General features: G+C 45.3%; 2 protein-coding genes across 7 annotated transcripts in view; one reads left to right on the plus strand and one right to left on the minus strand.

Moving 5' to 3' along the window:
- The window catches only part of MBTD1 (mbt domain containing 1), a 69408-nt gene extending 62505 nt beyond the window's left edge, over positions 1-6903 (minus strand). The window contains exons 1-7 of one of the 6 annotated variants that reach the window (XM_088475016.1): positions 6806-6903; positions 5025-5226; positions 4683-4819; positions 4238-4352; positions 4077-4159; positions 1708-1825; positions 1123-1257 (exon numbers count right to left, since the gene is read on the minus strand). In XM_088475016.1, coding sequence (XP_088331142.1) covers positions 1123-1257; positions 1708-1825; positions 4077-4159; positions 4238-4352; positions 4683-4819; positions 5025-5178 — 742 coding nt within the window. In that variant the 5' untranslated portion in view covers positions 5179-5226; positions 6806-6903. Of the gene's footprint in view, positions 1-1122; positions 1258-1707; positions 1826-4076; positions 4160-4237; positions 4353-4682; positions 4820-5024; positions 5248-6714 lie in introns of all 6 variants that reach the window. The other 5 variants (XM_088474993.1, XM_088474984.1, XM_088475002.1 and 2 more) reach the window with 5 other exon arrangements.
- A 37-nt stretch (positions 6904-6940) lies between these two features.
- Positions 6941-19883, plus strand: part of UTP18 (UTP18 small subunit processome component) — a 36455-nt gene continuing 23512 nt past the window's right edge. Inside the window, 2 exon segments of the mRNA XM_088475023.1 lie at positions 6941-7141; positions 16171-16396. Of these exon segments, the coding sequence (XP_088331149.1) occupies positions 16178-16396 (219 nt within the window). The 5' untranslated portion in view covers positions 6941-7141; positions 16171-16177.

Consider the following 19883-nt stretch of genomic DNA (forward strand, 5'->3'; position numbering starts at 1 on the left):
AGAGATGACTGAACATGGAAACAAAAAAAAATAGTTAGTTAGGCAGAAGGCAGAGCTCTTTCCAAGATATAAGACACTTTGGATGAAAAGCTGCACTCATCACACAAGGATAGGCAGTAATTCCAAACACTAATGTATAAGAGGGCTTCCCTGTCTGCAGCATGATCCAAATAGAGGGGGCAAGTGAAGCCTTTTTCCTTAAGAACCATAGCTTCAGGAACCTTGCCAAAGCCGAATGGAAAACATCAACATGAAAAGGCTATCTGAACTAATCAGGAATAATGGGCCTGATTCAGCAAGGAACGCAGTTACTTATACGCACGCAATCGGCAGATTGTTGCGTTCTGCGCATGCATCACAGTGCGCGAGCCAGTGAATACACAGACCTATCGCAGAGTGATTGAAAAAAAGTGCAGTTTGTAAGGGGGTGATGGGTAGGTGGAGTTGACCAAACGCAAGTGTGACAGTGCGTTTCAACGGCGTTGCAGGGGCGTGCAGAAATTTAGCCACTACAATACCATACGCAGCCCGAAGCCTCATCGCGTGCGCTGAAGTAAGCAATTCCTGAGTAAGGTCTGACCTGCCTTAATTGTGCCTGAGGCTTCTATGGTATTGATGTTTTCGCAGTCTTGCTAAACATTACGGATGTGCGTGTAGGTGAATGGGCGTCCTTATGAAGTGCTGCGGCGGATTGCGATCGCTATGGATTAGCATAAATTCCTAGAGAAACTGCATGCGTACGCTATATTGCGATCCGTAGTGAATCAGGCCCAATGTCTGCAAAGTCTTCCTCTTCCTTAGCAATCAGAGGTAAGGCAGAACAACAGCTAAATGAATTGGAATGGCCAGAATCACCAGCACATCAATTCAATACAGCCGCAGGTAGTGGTTTCCATTTGTCACCACACCAATAGACCAATTTCCAGGGATTCTAAAAGCAGCGCATTCACCATCTCTCCTAAGATGAGACAAAACTCGAAGTCCCCCTACTTCTGAAATGAAATAATGGCTTTCTACTTGTCACACTCATTTCAAACAGGTATTTTTCTGTTAATGTGCTAAAATTCGTTGCTAGCATTAACAATGTCAAGATGATCATTTCAAGAAATTCAGAGCACATACTTTGTGGTGGAACAAGGGGTTTCCCACTGCTGGCACACCAACCAACAGGATGGACATCAGTACTACATATATTACACCAGACGTCCAGGCTGGAATCATTTTCAAAACCTTCATATCTCAGCAAAGCATTGTAACCTGAAACAAAAAGGACATGAATTTGATAGTGGTATTTTGTCACTACAATCTTCTTACACAAGTTTGGTAGAACCCTCACATCACTATTCTCAGCTAATGGAAACTCCGTTCCATACTATACTTTTAAGCCTTTGCCTTGCCACCTCTCTACTTTCTCTTCCACATATCATGATACTGCCTGGGCTACAGAAAGCCCTGTCTTTATTTACTCATTCAAGAAGACAGACTGCCGAGATTCCTGTGTCTCAAAAGATCAGCGTGCTATGCTTCTGAAATATTATGTTTAGCTGGAAGCATTGATACGAGTTAAATGCAATCTCTGGCTTTACATACAGAACAGGGGTGCAAATACCCATGACATTAAATAAAATACAACAGCAAAGTAAACATAGTTGATCAAACCAATTGTTTAGATTATAAAGCAATAAAGAAAAAGAAAAAACAACGAACCTGCCAATTTCACAATTACAGCAATCCAAAACACTTTTGGAGGCAGATTGTTGTCTGTGTTGAGAACTTCAACTCGCACGCCTTCTGCAATATCACCCCAGCAATTCCCCATTGGAGCCTATCAAGAAAAACATATATCTAGATTCCAGTGGATTTTAAAAATTACACAATAAAATTGTATTAAACAATGCCCATCTAAACAGGAATTCAGTAATCACCAAGGCTTTCTCACTGATCCAGTTCCTCCAATAAAACCTCTAAAATTCTTATAACTTAGTAGTAGTGGTCTCTGATTTATTGTACCTTTAGTCATAGTTGTGCATTCCAACGGAATCGGTATGAAATACCGCAGGCCACATGGCCGGCGGTTCGATTCCCGGCAGTGCCTGGCCGACAGATTAGCAGAGCCCGGCAGCGGAAGCCCGACAGCGCTGGAAATCCTGATCGTCCCTAAGGTAAGTAGAAACTAACCTAATCCCCTAACCCTCCTTAGGAGTGCCTAACCCTAAATTACCCCCCCCCCCCGTGCCAAACCCCAATCCCACCTCTAAGTGCCTATCCCTAACCCCCCCCTTCCCCGCTCCCTAAACCTAAGTCCCCTGGGGGGTGCCTAACCCTCCCTCCCCCTAGCCTAACCCTAACCCTCCTGGGGTGTGCCAAACCCTAAGTCCCCCCCCGGGTGCCCTAAACCTAACCCCCCCCCCCCGCGGTTGTCTGCTCGCGGCGCCGGGATGCCGGGCGTCGGTCTCCCGGCATCGGGAAAATGTCAGGCGTCTACATCTAGACGCCCAGCATTTCACCGTCGCCGGGATATGACAGTCGGGAAGCCGGCTGCTGGTATTAAGGTAGCCGGTTTCCCGATTGTATACCATTCCAACACTTTCATAGAGTCACTTCACAAGGAGAAAAATCAAACACATTGGAGGGGGGAACAGCCAACATAGCCCATAGCTAGTCTTTACTGCAAATTAAAGATGAGCGATCCGGTTCTAGTTCAGTTTTTGCTAGCAGGTTCGGATTCAAGAACGTGGCCGTGCGTCATCTTCCTGGGCCAAAACATCATTGCAGAGTCGGGGGTCCCACATTAATGATATTTTGGCCCAGGAAGATGACGCCTAAACATGTGCTTGAATCCGTAACTGGCAGAAAAAAAAAACCTACCTAGGAGGTACATTTTCAAAAGTGAGAGTTTTTAGAAGTGGAGATGTTGTCCATAGCAACCAATCAGATTCTACTTAACATTTAACTAGCACCTTCTAGTATATAATAGCTAGAATCAGATTGGTTGATATGGGCAACATCTCCACTTCTTAAAACTCACTTTAGTATGTTTACCCCTAGAACTGAATTGCTCATCTCCACTACAAAAACATTAAAATAAAAGTTACTTAACTGAATACTGCATGGTTAATGGGCTACCCTGTGCAAACATCAAAGCATGTGTTCGCTATAGCCTTGATTCTAGCAATATCTGTATCTGTCCAGTTTCCGCAAGAAAATCACCCATATGCACCTGGCTCAATGTAAATGCTGACTCAACTGTTATTGACATAATGTCCGATGGTCCTTTCACTTACTACAACCAAGTAGCCATTTGATTTTGCCTGATAAGGGAACGTCTACACCATTTAGTTTTTTAGGTTGGGATTCTCTTTGTACATTATTTGATGATCAATCTGACCTTAACACCTTCCTCCACTGCTATGTGCTCCTGTGCTCTTTGCACCACTTGATTCAAAAAAGTGCAAGGTCAGTTTTTATGATCCTTCGTGCACTACAACTGGACTATAATAACCTACCTGACTATAACTGCACAGTTCAGGATATCACAGATTATATAAAAGGCTCGTGCTACAGGTTTATAGTTGCAGTCATTTTTTTTCTGCAGTTGATCCTTCGTTTATCATGACTCTGTTTATCCACTTCCACTCTCTGTTAGATGTCAACACCACAGATGCCATTACTAGTTAGAAATAGGTTAAGCTGTCTTAACTGAAACTCTTGCCAAAAATATCACAACAATGGTTCTCGAGCACAATGATGTTCTGGTGCAGGCATGCTGCCCATAATTATAGACAACCAGGGCAGTCCAGAAAGGCCAGGAAGTTATTTTCCTAATTAACTCATAAGCCACATATACTACATACACACAACTATATGGGAGCACATGCTTTCCATATGCTTCCTATTCACCATTTACCCATTTTTGGTCCGCTACCTGTAACACTGAATACAGCCTTTTGGTTATAAATATGCCAGTAAATGAATGATTAAATAAAAGTCCATTGTGTATTTCGTGACTAAAACTTACACAGTGCTGCTGAAGTCACTAGAAAGTACTTTACAATATTGTACAGGACACTACTTACATGTTTGAAGCAAGAGACTGGAGCACCCGCCAGGTTATTGCTATTGATGTAGTTGCCCCATTTAAATCCTTCCGCTGTAATAGCTGCAACAAAAATAAAATAAATCAATCAACTATGAGATCACCATCGACTTATAGGGGCATTAAGGGAATGTCCCTTACCTGTTTTATTTAAGGATTGGTTCTTCAAGGTAGCTTGATACTGTGCATAAGCGGCTAACTTCGCAACTAATGGCTGTTTCTGGAGAACCTTGGCTTTTTTAGACGGAGGTCTACCCTATGGAACAGAAATGTATACGTATATTATGTATGTAAAGATCAGCATTTAAACATTTTAAGTGGACATTGGTTATGAATTATTTTACAACTTAAGAAACAAAAAAGCAATGCTAGAACTTCAAAAGTTTAAACTTAATATAATTAGTTTTTTTTTTCTCAGTCTCGCTACATTTGTACCAACGTACAAAGGAGCGATTATCACAGGGGCCTGTTTGCCATTGTCACTTAGCAGAGTTTACTTTACAAGAAGATAAAACACTGAATTTAACATACAGTCCTATAGTACTTAAAACAAGTGAATGTGAAAAATGTAAAAGTTTTAACTTACTACCTGTAGTCTCGCCATTATGCTTGCCTTCTTAGAATTCGAGGAATAACTTCGAGAGCAAGAAACACTACAGAATCGCTTTGTTTTAGAGTAAAACGCATCTCTTACGCCCACCATTCCACACATTTCACATGTAGCTAGAAGAAAAGAAAGATCTGCATAATAATGCTACACCTGACACTACGTAGGACTAAAAAAAGATTAAGGGAAAGGGTATCGCACAAACACACCTGAAGTTTCTTCTATGGCAATTAAATGTGTGCAATTGTAACTTGTTGACCAATTTTTACAGTAATCTATACTTTTCTTTCTTATAATAGACTATTAATAACATGGACTTACCCATGCCAGATTTCCCATCTGGGTATGTATACACCTGCCCATTATTTTTAATAATGGGGAGACTGGATTGTAAAGGTGCAACTTCTTCTTCACTCTCATCAGAGCTGGAGCTACTGCTGCTGTCCTCACTACAAGTATCATACCCGTCAAACATTCCGAATGAGTCCCGTCTTTTGCGCACAGAACGTAAAGAATGGTCAGCCTGCCAGGAGACAAAGGAAGTCTACAGCTCACATTTAAGACAACTGACACCACTAACCATACAGAATGAAAAAAATAAATTAAATACAGAAAATCGTGTGAAATATTCATTTTCTCTAGTCTCGAAAGACATTTAGTGTTTTTTTCTAAATTATGGAGCAAACTATAACAATCTGCAACAGGTTATTAGTCAACAACTTTGCTTACTGCAACATATGTCAGTTTTACGCAAAGAAACTTCATAGGAGTTTAAAACTACATGTCAAGTAAATGTATTCTGTAATTAAAAGGAGCATGGTCCAGTCTAAATGTTTAACAAAAGGCAGAGTCTGCTCACCAGCTAATTACATAACACTTTCACCTATGGGCTGTGCTTGAAACATACATACTGTGAAAGGATTGCACCTTGTGTCTTTATACAGTCAGGCAATTAAAATATGCTTAACATACAGAAAAGCAATTAATGAAGTAAACCACAGACTATCTACTATATATATATATATATATATATATATATATATATATATATATATATATATATATATATAAGAAATAACTTGGAGGTTTTCATTAACATTCTGTGTATTGCAAAGATATGAACAGGTGCAAAAGTATGGAACAAAACACCAATGACCCTACATGACATTATCTCTGGTGTAAGACATCTTTTGCTCAACTGTATCATAACTTAAGATCTAACAGATCTTAGAAAGGTGCTTAATTGGCTGCATTTGTTGATACATAAATGCTAAGTACAGTTCAAATATAAAGTAGATAAGAGAAGTGTTGCATGGCTGACAAATGCAACATTCTTTTAGAAGTAGCAAAGTGTGTCAGAGAAGATACATACCACTGGAGTAGGTCAATACAGGCTCATGCAAGTCATATAACTGATCTGTGGCAGTTTGCAAGCCAAGAACTGCTGTTAAAGAGCACCCAGTAATGCACAGACATAACATGAAGAGTGCAAAAGTAACACATGGTAAGATGCTCTGCCACTGACTGCCCGAGAAATGACATATGCACAGAGGACACAGAGAGCAGTGTCTGCACCTGAGTGTACACTACAGGGTGACACTGCACAACATGCAACACTATAATGAATGAGGATACCTAAACATTAATGATGCACACTTGCTGGGGTGTGGGGAGCAAGAGTCAGCCAGGCATCAGGTACATGCATTGTTGTACTAATATGAAGGGTGCAATAGTAATACATAGTAAGGTAAATTCCTCTGCTTCTGACAGCACGAGCAATTACATGCCTAGTGTACACACAATGCAGTGCCTGCACACACTTGGCACATCACGTGAGTGTGAGTGCACACTACAGGGTGACACTGCACAGCATGCAGGAGAGAAGGGATTAGGATACATAGTAATGAATTGTGCAGACAGGCTGAGGTGTAGTGAGCAGAAGACAGGCAGGCCTCAGTGCAGCACAGCAATGACAACAAAAGAAGCTAAGCCTGGATCCTGCACTACTTACCAGCTCCTTGGTCTTTTCCATTAGACCTTCATGGAGACCCCGTGTGTGAGCTCCCAGCGCTGCGGCCCCGGACACACAAACGTGATCTTACCTCAGCTATGACAACAATGAACTCCTGCACAACATCAACAAAACCAGCAGCTCATTCCTACTGCGCCTGCGTACCCGGCTGCCTCTCATAGGCGAACGCTCCCCCCTCCCCACAGAAACACACCTACTTCCGGCGGAAGCTGCTCTCTACTACCGTTGTAGCGGCCGAGGCGGGTGGAGCCCTCCTGTCCTAGGCAGTCAGCGGTGTGTGACGCGCCTGATCGCTCGCCTGCCGGGTGGGAGGAGCGTATCCGGACCCGGCAGCTGGGATTGGTGGTGTGTGTCCGGGGAGGGCGGGACTCTGAAGTCTCAGGAAGCTCCACGTGTGTGTACATAGGTGAGTGCTGCTATCATGTGTGTTTCACGTGTGTACATTACCGTTCTGTGTGCTCTTTGTTATTATATGCACGATCGTAACTCCTATAGCTTCTATGTAACGTGCTGAGAAAAGCCTAGATCTTACTCGTCTCGGCCTGATGCGAGTCCCTATATGGGAAGGCTTGTCTACTAATGACCCCCCCCTATATGTATGTGTGTGTGTATATATATATATATATATATATATATATATATATATATGTCACAATGTAAGTCAGTTAGTATGTCTTGGCACTGTGGTTTGGGCAATGAGAAAGATTCCTGTGCTCTTGTCAGTGAGACTGCCTTCCTGGCCAAAGTCCAAGATGGATTAACCCGTAACAAATATTTTGTGGAAAGTTAAGGCATGTAGGTGCCTTGTTACCGAATGAGCAGTCCTCCTGCTATTTCACTTATTAGACTTCAAAGAAATGTGTTGCAAGAAGAGGCCTTGGCCCCTTAAGTGGAGCAGCATGTGAAAATAGGCAGAACTTTAAGTAGGAAGCCCACACTGATTTGTCGCAACCACTACTGCATCTGAATGGTTATGCCGCAGGCGATGGTCATCCTATTGAGACACCCACTGGCCGAGGCGCAAGTCTGATGCGCGCAAAATGCGCACCATCAGACATTCAAGCAACCCTATATTTGCTCACAATGGGCCTGATTCAGAGCCGCTCGTAAGCAGCTGCTCGTTCGCTCCGAGCGATGTTCGCACATCTGCGTATGGGTCATAATGCGCATGCGCCAACCAGTCATTGCGGTCGGAAATCGAGCGCTCGCAAAATAGCGAGTGCCTGCTAATTTGAGTGACAGGATGAGGCGTTTGTGGGTGGTAACGGGAAGGTGCTTGAAAACGGAGTGGTGATCCGAACGTAGGCGTGCCAAAAGGTCAAAACGGGCGTTTTAAGGGTGTGCATAATTAACAAAGCAGCGTCATCGACCACGTCACTTGGTTGTTTCTTAGCCTGAACTGTTCGCATGATTGCGGTAGGAAAATCCAACCACAAGCACTGCGAGCAGTTCAGATGCCTTTCAATGTACTCGATTAATCAAATAAATAGCAGAGATGACGTAGGATGCGAGCGGCCAGGGGGCGTCTTTACAAAATAGCGAGCGCATGTTTCGTTCGCTCGCTCAGACATAGAGGCGTCAACAAACCGCAAAGAGCGAACGCTCAATTTAAATAGCCGGCCCCTTTTTCTGAATGAGCGAGTGCAAATAACGTCCGGCTCTGAATCAGGCCCAATGTCCATTAGTGCATAGCCAGAGTAAAACTGCGCAGTTCCAGACCCCGCCACTGTTAGCCACCCCTCCCTCCCCAGTCATTGCCTGGTTCTGCTTGCAATTGTGATCTGTGACCCCCTGCAGTAACCATCGGGACTCGTACGGTGCGTCTCGGACGCACGCGCAGAAGTAATCCATTGTCCACCTCTGAATCACCCCCAGTGAGTGAATATCACGAAAGGCATGTAGTATTGCCCTTACATCATACATTTTTCTTCTTCAGGGTCCATAGGGATCCACAGGGTTACCATGGGGATATTATGGTTGGAGACCAGGCACCAAACAGTTAAAGCTTCAGCTCCCAGGATGCCCTGGGTCGTCCTCCATATATACCCTGCCCCTAGCCATAGGATTTCAGTTGTTCATTTGGTGCGGCAGGATCAAGACGCACCTTTGTAATGGGACTGCTCTGGCAGTCCTAAGCTTTTACTTTATGTTTTTGAGTTGGCAGTACTAAGCGTCTGAATTAAGAAGCATCTACCTCCGCCAGGCTGCAACACCAGTAACTGGGCTGGTGATTTTGGCGGGTCGCGGCTAAGCTTGCTTGCCGCAATTCTGCGACCAGGACGCATGGAGATGTCGGGTAAGGCGATTCATCACTTACGGGCAATCACGCGTGGTAGATCTTGCTTCTGGTGTCAGAGATGCACCAGAAACCATTGCTGTCAGGGCCCGGGATTGGCCGCGTCCTCGCTACACCACCGGGGCCTTACTGTCTGATGCCAGGGATCGGCAGCAGACGCTTATGCTGCTTATGCTGGTTAATGCAGCCTAGGGGTGGTAGGGGCTCCCCGCCAGCTCCGACCCAGACACAGTCCCTACGATGGGTTTCGTGTGTCTGGTTTGCTCCGCCTACCCTCCACCTGTAATGAGACGCTCATGGTCCACGCTCTGTGCACCCTGTAGCTGTTGGTCTCAGGAGTGTTTGGGCAGTCTCACTTTATACCTCTCCCTTAGTTAAGGTATATAGTGCTCTATATCCTACCATTCCTTTGTGTTTGTGTAGTTGATTCAGATGATGCGCAAGGTTCCTCTCCAGAGTCTAGCTAGGGGGAGGAGGACCATCCATCCACAGTGGATGTTCCTCCTTTTGTGAAGGTGGTTAAATCAATCCTAGACATTCAGGATAATGAAGCAGCTCATAGTAAGATGGCTCCAGTGTTTAACTACCATCGGAAGGTGGTCAAAACGGCATTTCCTGTATCTAAACAGCTCACTGAGCTTATGGATGAGGCATGGGGTAACACTGACAAATGTTTTTATGTGAATAAGAGAATAACATCGTTGTATCCTTTCCCGACTTCTGTATATACTAAGCGGGAGCTACCGCCTACTGTGGATGCTCATGTGACGCATTTAATCAGAAATGCTACATTGCCTATTCCGTCGGCATCTTCTCTGAAGGATTCCACGGATAAAGAGATTGAAGCATGTCTTCAAATTATCTTTTCATCATCTGGAGCCATTACCTTTCAGCTATGGCTAGAGCCTGGGTAGCCAAGGCTGTTGAAGAATGGATGGGAGCATTAAAAATTTCTTTATGAAGGCTACCAGAGAACAGATGATGTATATCTCCCATATACGGGAAGTGGCTTCCTATCTGGGAGGAGCTGCAGTAGATGCTAGAACTTTAGCTTCTAAAGTATCAGCAGCCTCAATAGTGGCACACAGGGTTATGATCCTGGAAAGCTGTTACAGGATCAAAGAAGGCACTGGACGTTTTACCTTTCTATGGAAAAGTACTTTTTGGAGCAGAGTTGTCCTTCCATTCCCAGGGACGAGCAAGGGAACAGCCTCCTTTAAGATGTCTAGTTTTCACAAAATATCAAGATGACAAACTAAGAGGTCTGGCCCGGCAAGACGTCCAGCTTCTAAGCCGGACGACAAATCCTCTGTCTGATGGGGCGGGCTTCCTCCTGGGGGATCCCAGGGTGGGAGGCCGACGTCTTCATTTTGCTGATTGCTGACATCAAACAACAGATGCCTGGGTCCAAGAAGTGGTATTTCAGGGGTTTGCCCTCCCTTTAGGGAGGCATCCTCCCCAGAAGTTTTTTTTTACACAGATCCTCCAGCAGATGCGGTAAAGGCTTTCGGCCCTTCAGGAGGCCATTCACTCCCTGCTGCAAGTGGGGGGTAATAGTCCCGGTTCCTGTATCGCAACAGGGAAGGTTTGATTATTTCAATCTATTTCTGATGCAGAAACTGAAGGAGGCTTATCACCCTATACTAAATCTAAAAATCCTCAACGGGTTTATCCATGTGCCCAAGTTTCGTATAGAAAATCTGCGATCAGTTATTTTGGAAATGGAGCCGGGGGATTACATGGTTTCCCTGGACATTCAGGTTTCATATCTGCACGTTAGTATTATACCATCCCACTACCAATTTTTAAGGTTTGCTGTCCTTCAGCAACTTTTCCAATTACAGACTCTACCCTTTGTCTATTTATGGCTCCCCGGGTATTTACCAAAATAATGGCAGTCATGACGGCCTATCTCAGGCATCAGGGAGTCAGAATTTTGCCATATCTGGACGACCTTCTGATAATGACACAGACTCCGGTAATTTTACGAAACCATCTTCAACTGACCATAGCCTGCTTACAAAAGCATGGCTGGATCATCAATTGGAAGAAATCATTACTTTCTCCAACAAAGCAGATGGTACATCTGGAAGCTCTTCTGGATTCTTGGGCACAAGTGGTGTTTCTGCCAGTGGATAAGATTGTGGCCCTATCGTTGCAAATATGCAAGCTAGACTGATGCACCCATGTCCAGGATAGGGGTTGATGAATGGGAGCACTGCAGCGCATGGGGGTGCTCAGCAATTAGTGACGATGCCTTCAAGGTGTACGTAGGGGCTACATTGCCAGGAGCACTTGCATGGATGAAAGGGCTGGCTGGGTCCTGTAGTTCCACGGTTGAAAGTAGCGTCGGGGGATGCGCTGTTAGTGGGCAGCGTGTAGGATATGTATACCTTTTTGTATTGTTTAAAAGTAACATGTCTATCTTTTATCTGTCGATCTATCAACTGTCGACCTAGTTGGCATCGATCTTGGACTAGTCGATCTATTTGATTTCGATCTGTTATTATGTCTATTTGTGTGGTGTCGATCTATTATTTGTCTACCTACTTGGTTTTGAACTTGGAACATTGGCTAACTATTAGTTGTTGATCTACGTTGTGTCGCCCTTTTATACCTTTCGATCTTACATATTCAATATATTACATATCGATCTAATGTCCCGTTCGACTATATTACTGTCTGACTATTGTTACTGTCGATCTATGCTTTGTCTATCTAAACTACATGTTGAACTAACGTGGTCGACCATTTAATGGTCGAACAAGTTGTGTCCGATTTTATAATCCACACCCATGGTAGGGTATGCTCAGTTCCATTCCAAGCCTCTGCAAAGATTGATTCTCTCCAAGTGCAACGGACTGTATTCTCAAATAAAGCCCCAGAGGATCCTTCTTACTCCAGAGGTTTGCCACTCCCACCTTTGGTGGCTGAGAAAGGATCATCTGAACAAAGGGCGCTCATTCTGGATTTCAAATTGGGTGCTTCTCACCTCAGTCTTCGTGGATGGGGAGCAGTGACAGGTTATCACACCTGTCATGGAAGGTGGACAAATCAGGAAAGTAATCTACCAATAAATATTCTGGAACTGCGAGCAGTATACAAAGCACTTGTCATAGCACAGGACCTGCTCCAGGGTAAGCCGGTCCAGATCCAGTCCGACAATGCAACAACAGTGGCTTACCTCAATCATCAGGGAGGCACAAGAAAGAAGCTATGAAAGAAGTGACAATGGCTCTGATTTGGGCAGAACATCATCTTCCGGCCATCTCAGAAATACTCGTACCGGGAGTACTCCATTGGGAAGCAGACTTTCTAAGTCGCCAGGACATACATGCCGGAGAGTGGTCTCTCCATCCTGAGTGTTTCAGCTCCTGGTAAACAAATGGGGTCTACCAGAGAGAGATCTCATGGTATCACGTCACAAACACAAGGTCCCCAGGTACGGGTCCAGGTCCAGAGACCCATCAGCAGCCGTGGCAGTAAGATGGCTCTTGAATCTTACATCCTAAGAGCAAACGTTTTTTCCAATTCTGTAATTCAAAAGATACTTAGGGCACGGAAGGCTGCCTCTGCCCGCATCTATTGCAGAGTTTGGTATTATTTTGGTCAACGGTGTTCCCACAGAACGTATGATACTGATGTGTTTAGGATTTCCAGGGTACTGGCTTTTCTCCAGGCAGGTTAGACCGTGGTCTCAGCCTGGCTGCTTTGAGAGTGCAGGTTCTGCACTGTCAGTCTGGTTCCAGAGGAAGATTGCCTCATTACCAGATGTTAGATTTTTTTTTCCAAGGAGTTCTGCGAGTTCAACCTCCTTTTGTTCCACCGGTAGCACCATGGGATTTGCCTTTGGTTCTTAAGGGGCTACAAGCTCCCCCAGTTTAGCCTCTAGATTGTGTAGATTTGAAGTGGTTGACAGCGAAGACACCTTTTCTTCTCTGTATTTCTTCTGCTCGCAGAGTCTCATTTGGCAGATTTCTTGTCACTCCATTTTTGATTTTTCAGCAGGATAAAGCTGTTCTTCGTACAAGGGAGGGTTACCTTCCTAAGGTAGTGTCCCGTTTTCATGGAAATGAAGAAATTGTAGTTTCAGCTTTTCAGAATCCAGATCCTTCTGTAGGTAAAGCCTCCCTGGATGTAGTTTGTGCTCTCCGTATCTATGTGGAGCACACAAATTCTGTTAAAAAATTAGATGCTCTTTTTGTATTATATGGTTTTCACAAACGAGGATGGCCAGCTAACAAGCAGACTCTGGCGAGATGGCTACGCATGACTATCAGGTGTACACACAGGCAGAACTCCCTGTCTCAAGCACGGTGACAGCACATTCTACTCGGTCTTTAGGGCCATCGTGGGCATTTAGTCGTGGTGCCTCTGCTGAGCAATTCTGCAAGGCAGCCACGTGGTCTTCTGTCCACACTTTTCTTAGGTTTATTCCTTTTGATACTTTTGCCTCTCAGGATGCTTCCTTTGGGCGACAAGTTCTCCTTTCTGCTCAGGTGACCCTGTGGACCCTGAAGAAGAAAATTAGAGTTATGGTAGACTTACCTAGATAAGTCCTTTTCTTCGAGGTCCATAGAATCCACAGGGCCCCCACCCTGACGCACCTGGCTACAGGGGTACTTTTTTCTTATGGTCACCTTGTGTAAGAGTGTTTCTGGTGTATGATTGCTCTTCCTTCTCTTTCCTGCTTTGAGGCTTGTTAACTAAACTGAAGTCCTATGGCTAGGGGTGGGGTATATATGGAGGAGGACTAGGGGCATACTGGGAGCTGAAGCTTGAACTATTTGGTGCCTGGTCTCCAACCATAATATCCCCATGGTATCCCTGTGGACCCTATGGGCCTCGAAGAAACAGAGTTATCTAGGTAAGTCTACCATAACTCTAATTTTCGTTGCACCACCATAGGTGAGTGCAGGAACATGCATGATGGTAAGCGACCGTTGGCTTGATGCAGTGGTTGATGGATTTAAAACGTTGGGCTCAAGGGTTGGATTCTTTAAATCTGTGCGTGCGTCCTGATGGTTACCGACAACATAAGCATATCGGACTTGCATGGAAATCCATGCAATTTCAATAGACCTGACTGGGGGATGACTTTCGTCGGCAGACTTGCCGGTGTCAGGAACGGTGTTAAAAAAAAAGCAGTTTCATGATACCGGCAGCCATAAACTGTGCTATAATGTCCGCTCAGTGGTGCGTCTTTCAGTCCACCACAGCAGATTAGAGTGGCAGCTGGTGGACGTCTCAGTAGGAAGCTCACCGGCTGCAGCAATAACATAAATTTGCAGTCGCTACTGAACCTCCGCCCACCTCTGAATAAGGCTTCATATGTACAGGAGATGTACACACTACCCCTTGCCCATACAGGGCCACAACATTCAATCTTGCATCACATGGAATTTAAAAAAAAAAAAAGTGTCAGTCCAGCAGTGCTGAAATATAAATGTCCAATTCACTTGGCGCCGCGCGATGATTGGCTGGTGACACACTATTGGCTGGGGACACGTGGTGATTGGCTTTGTTCCCAGCAGGAGCAAAGGAGGTAACCACTGATTGGCTGGGGCTGGGGGTTACGGCACTGCACAGCGATTGGCTATTGCGACCCGATAAGTTTTAAAAACTGGGTCCCTAACTTCTTATAGCTCGTAAAAACGCGCCATAGCGCGTATTTTGCGATCACTGGGTGGCTGCACGGCGTCCAACACTGCAGCAGGTCCCCAATGACTGCCAGGTCAGCACACAATGACCAGTCCAGTGGCGGCGTTCAGCACAAGCAGGTCCCCATTAACTGCCAATTCCGGTGCTGGCGTCCTGCAGGTGTGTGTCAGTAGGCAGTGTTTGATCCCCAGCAGTCATTATCAGTGACACTGTTCTAGTGCTGCAGTGCATGTACAATAAAGAGATGTTCTTTCTCGCACAGGGCACCAAAATGTCTAATTACGGGTCTGCCTTTATATGTCAGCCCCAGAGCCCTCTCAGTCATGCCCCTTTATTTTCCAGCTTCAGAGCCCACTTGTCAGCCATCACAGATGTACATATTTTCATAGAGCTCCTTATTCGATTTATTATTTTTTCACCACAAAAACACAATTCCTAAAGTCCAGAGGTGTCCTCTGTGGCCAATCCAGACATTCAGGGGTAAAATAAATTGGCAAACCATTAACAACTGCTTGCTCCTTACATAGCCCTGAAGCAAAGGACTAGAGTGGTATATCACTTCTATTTATACAGGGAGTTCCCAACTGTTACAAGTGATATATCTTATGGTATTAGCGTATATTATGAAATTCATGCATTTTATGTAATATGCACAGTCTCAGCATCTTCAGATCGCAGCTGATCTACATATGTTCTACATATTATGCAAATGTTGTATATTTCATGGACACGTATCATGGACCCGTTTTTGCCATATATTGCATCCGACTTTTATGAGCCCTTAACTTTTTTTTATACTAGTTGCTATCAGATTAGGGGGCCTATTCATGATGTTAATTATCAGGGTCGGAACGAACCCTAATAATTAACATTCTAACTCATCATTGCTCTTGCGCGGAGACAGCTGATGCGAAATCAGCTATCCCCGCGAACGACTTCACTGCTCCTTTTGGAGCAGTGACACTAGTGCGCTTGTTACAGGTCACGCGTGCGCAAGAGCCCCGATGTCCAGCAGAAGGAGCCGGACAGGGGGATCCCTCTTTGCAACCCGGAACTCCTTCCCGGTTGCAATGGCGAATGCTCTTGCACTCAAGCTCCGAAATTATTATTTTTTCGAAGCTTGGTTAATTCTGTCCCAGTGCTAATGTATGGGGACAGCCAGCCATTCTGCTAGAGGAAGGTAAGCAGGAGATATCTGTAATATCTCCTGCTTTACCTTCTTGATAAATGGCACAAACACTTAATTTTTACACGTGCACGAGGAAATGTTAATTTTCACTTGCTTTTGTAAGAATTAAGTGATGTTGAATAGGCCCCTAATAGAGAGAGCACTCCCTTTCAGCTATCTATACAATTAAAATAGAAACTGTAAATGGTCTGTAGTTAATACTGTTAATTCTAGTGGGAAATCTACTTCTAAATGGGACATAAAGTTCTCACATTCTGTGTGTCCATTTAACCACATGCTTTTCTTTCAGAAGTGAGATGCTGTCCGCTGTAGAAGAGAGCAGTAAGGCTCAAGCCTCTGGGCACAGAAAGAGGCAGCGGGGCAAATCAAAGCAGCATGGTAGTAACAAAGAAGAGGAGCTTAGAGCTAAAAACTTAAAGACCATAGCTGACAAACCTGATGCAGAAAAATGTTTGGAGGATTTAGTTTTTGGTGGTGAGGATGAATTTGTGGAAAGACTTCTTGGCGAATCAAAGGTAATGCTTGAGATTGATTTGGTGGTGCACTGTATGTTCTCCTATGCACAATTTACAAGCTAAATGCAGTCCACCATGGTTCAGCTTTGAATTCATAAAGTGGATCTCTTGCAATTCTTGAATGTATTTACAAAAATACTACTCCCTTGGTTGTGATGGGCATATGTTATTGAAATGTGCACTAAAGGTGGAGTTATCTTTTAACTAATATTTAGGTAATATCTGCAATAAACTAATGGCATATTGACTATGATAAAGAAATATATATATATATACGTCTTGTGGTTTGGACCCAAGGGCCTCATTCAGAGCCGGACGCTATTTGCGGACTTCCAAAAAAGGGGCCGGCTATTTAAATTGAGCGCTCGCTCTTTGCGGTTTGTTGACGCCTCTATGTCTTGAGCGAACGAAAAATGCGCTCGCTATTTTGTAAAGACGCCCCTTTTCCGTTCGCATCACATGTCATCTCCGGTATTTATTAGATTAATCGGGTACATCGAAAGGCATCTGAACTGCTCGCAGTGCTTGTGGTAGGTTTTTCTTACCGCTATCACTGCGAGCAGTTCATGCTAAAAGACAACCAAGTGACGTGATCGATGACGCTCCTTTACTAATTATGCACTCCCATTAAACGCCCTTTTGACCATTTGGCACGCCTGAGTTTGGATGTCCACTCCCCCATTTTCAAGCACCTTCCCCTGTTACCACCCACAAACGGTACATTCTGTCAATCACATTAGCAGCCCCTCGCTGCTTTGCGAGCGTACGATTTCCGACCGCAATGACTGTTTGCGCATGCGCATTACGACCCATATGCATGCGCAGTTGTGCGAACATCGCTCAGAGCGAACGAGCGGCCGCTTACGAGCGGCTCTGAATCAGGCCCCAAGTTCTTTATTCAATAGGAATTTCTACTTCAGGGTCCATAGGGGGTCCACAGGGTTGACCTTGGGGTATAGGTTGGGAACCAAATCAGGGCACCACGCAGTTAAAGCTTTTAGCTCCCAGGATGCACTTGGGTCCACTCTCCCTATAACCCCACCCCCAAGCCAGAGGCACCTCAGTTTAAGTTGGTGCCCGGCCGGAGTTGGGTCACCGTTTGCGCAGGGGGAGCTGATTAGCAGCCCCTAAGCTTATTTTATTTTTTTTAGGGACAAAGTTTTTTTCCAACTTTGGACTCTTCAGAGTGGCAGCGTCGGACTGTCCATAGGACGTCTAAGCTGCCGCTCCGTCACCCCGCTGGCACTGAGACGCCAGTACAGATCTGGGGATCTCAGCGGGACACCAGAGTCTGTACTAGCCGGACTCTGTGGGCGCCCAGGACTGCTGCCGGATCCACGGAGAGCAGGTAAGGTCGCGGATCACCGCTTGCGGTGATCCGCGCATTTCAAATGCAGTCCTGTGCCTCCGGTCTCTGGGGACAGACCGGAGGCGCCGGCAGTGGCGGCGGGCCCCCCATACCCCGTGTGTCCACTAGACCACCAGGGACTTAACGATCGGCGCAGGGAGCCGGCGTCCCGGAGGTTAATAGCTGGTCAGGGGAGCAAGCCTTCCCTGTTACAGCGGCTCCTCCCCTCAGCTCAGCGCGCCTTTCAGTATTATAGTCTGGCGTTGCTGAGCTGCTTCCTCCGCGGGCCACGCTTCTTCTGAGGTCTCCAGGCGGCCATTTTCTATGTGCAGCAGCAGAGCTCCGGAGATGGCAGTGAGCCCAGTCCCCCTGCGTACCTCACCATCAGGTCAGTGTACACAGCGCTGTAGCCTTCCCAGACACTGAATCTGGGCAGTTGAATGCAGTGACTTAGTGCAGTATATTATATGACATGTTTATGTATTTATCTGCATGGTATGTGACTTATGCTAGTGCTGACTGTCTGCACTTTATTCTCTCACCTGTCAGTGTGTGTATATATATATATATATATATATATATATATATATATATATATATATATATATACCTTTTCTTTATTTACCCTAATGTAGGGTAGATGTACTTAGGGTGGTTCTGAGACCTCACATTTTTATACTTTTTATATTTGTGAGGTTTGTCACATACTGTTGCGTGCTGCACGTTGCCATATTTTAGATGGAACTGTGTGTTGCATACGCGGAAAATGGGTCCCTGCAGCTAATTTTTGGCATCAGTCCGTATCAGTATATTTCCGCCAAGATTGGTCAGATATGTCTGACCAGGAGATACTGCACCCATTTTTACTATCCTGCAAGTCATGTGCTGCAGGTGTTAGTGCGGAAGATTTGACTCATAAAGGGTTCTGTATGTGGCGTCATCTGGTGCCGGCCCCTTTCACGACCCCCTTGGGCAGTTTGTTTTCTCGGGATTCTCTCAATTGCGGATCGCTGGGCGGGCCCCATTGTTGTACCTTACTTGGGGTTACTTCACCATACTGCCCTTTTCATCTCAGGGTATCTCGCAGTTCTTGCACTCTTCCCCTGTGACACAGACTACTGCTCCCTGCAGGGGTTTTTCGCAGTATATGAATTCCCCCTGGTGCCACAATAGTCTGTCATTCCCCTTGCAGGGATTACCACAGGATGTTGTTTTCTACGAAACGCAAATTGGCGTGGTTGACGCCCTGTGGTTACTTCCCAGTTGGCTCTGCGTGAACTGGTTACTGTTTTGGGCTCTTTCCCTCTTACACGGGGAGAAGCCTATTTCAGGTATTATTATCCCTACTTTAGGGCTGGTAGCAGGTCCATTCTGGTTAGTGAATGTTGACCTGCACCTGTATCATACACCTTCAGTCTTACATGCCTTCGGGTTCCCTGTTGCTAATTAGCGGGTGGATCGCATGGTGGGACTCTGGCTGTTGCCAGATACGAGGTATTACAACAGTGTTTGGCCTCCTGTCCCAAATTCCCTGAAGGTCATCACGAGCCCCTCCTGGGGTGGATGGGCGTGTTACTCGTCTGATTACAGACGTTACTACGCCTCCCATTCCTGCGTGGTCGGATTCTTCGGATCAGTATGTGGTAACTCTGCCTGAAATCAGTATACTCGCTTTCAGGGGTTGTTACCCATCCTACCATGGCTATAGCATGGTTGGTTAATACTATTGCATACTGAGCTGACGCATTTGTAACGTTTTTTCCCCTCCAACACGTCTGGGGTTCAAATGCATTCGGTCGCTCACGTGATATATGCAGTTGTCATAGGTGGAAATGCCTATATTGGATACCAGTCTCCTAACTTTGAGTTCCGGCTGCGACTGTATCCTCCGTAATACCCTATGGCTGTGCTCTGGGAATGCAGAGGTGCAGATACAATCTATAGGGTAGATCTTGTTTGGTCCTGACCTTGACAAGATTGTAGTAACATTGGCAGTATTACTAACGACAACTTTACACTCTGGGATGCATATTCAGTGTCTGCCTTTGGAAGGGTGGAATGGGCTCAGTTCCATTCCAGGCCTTTCCATAATTGGCTTATCTCCAGATGGAACAAGTTTTTTCTGTTGGATCACTGTTC

This window comes from Taudactylus pleione, unplaced genomic scaffold (assembly GCF_031769625.1).
Source record: "Taudactylus pleione unplaced genomic scaffold, aTauple2 ptg000016l, whole genome shotgun sequence".
NCBI lineage: Eukaryota > Metazoa > Chordata > Amphibia > Anura > Myobatrachidae > Taudactylus > Taudactylus pleione.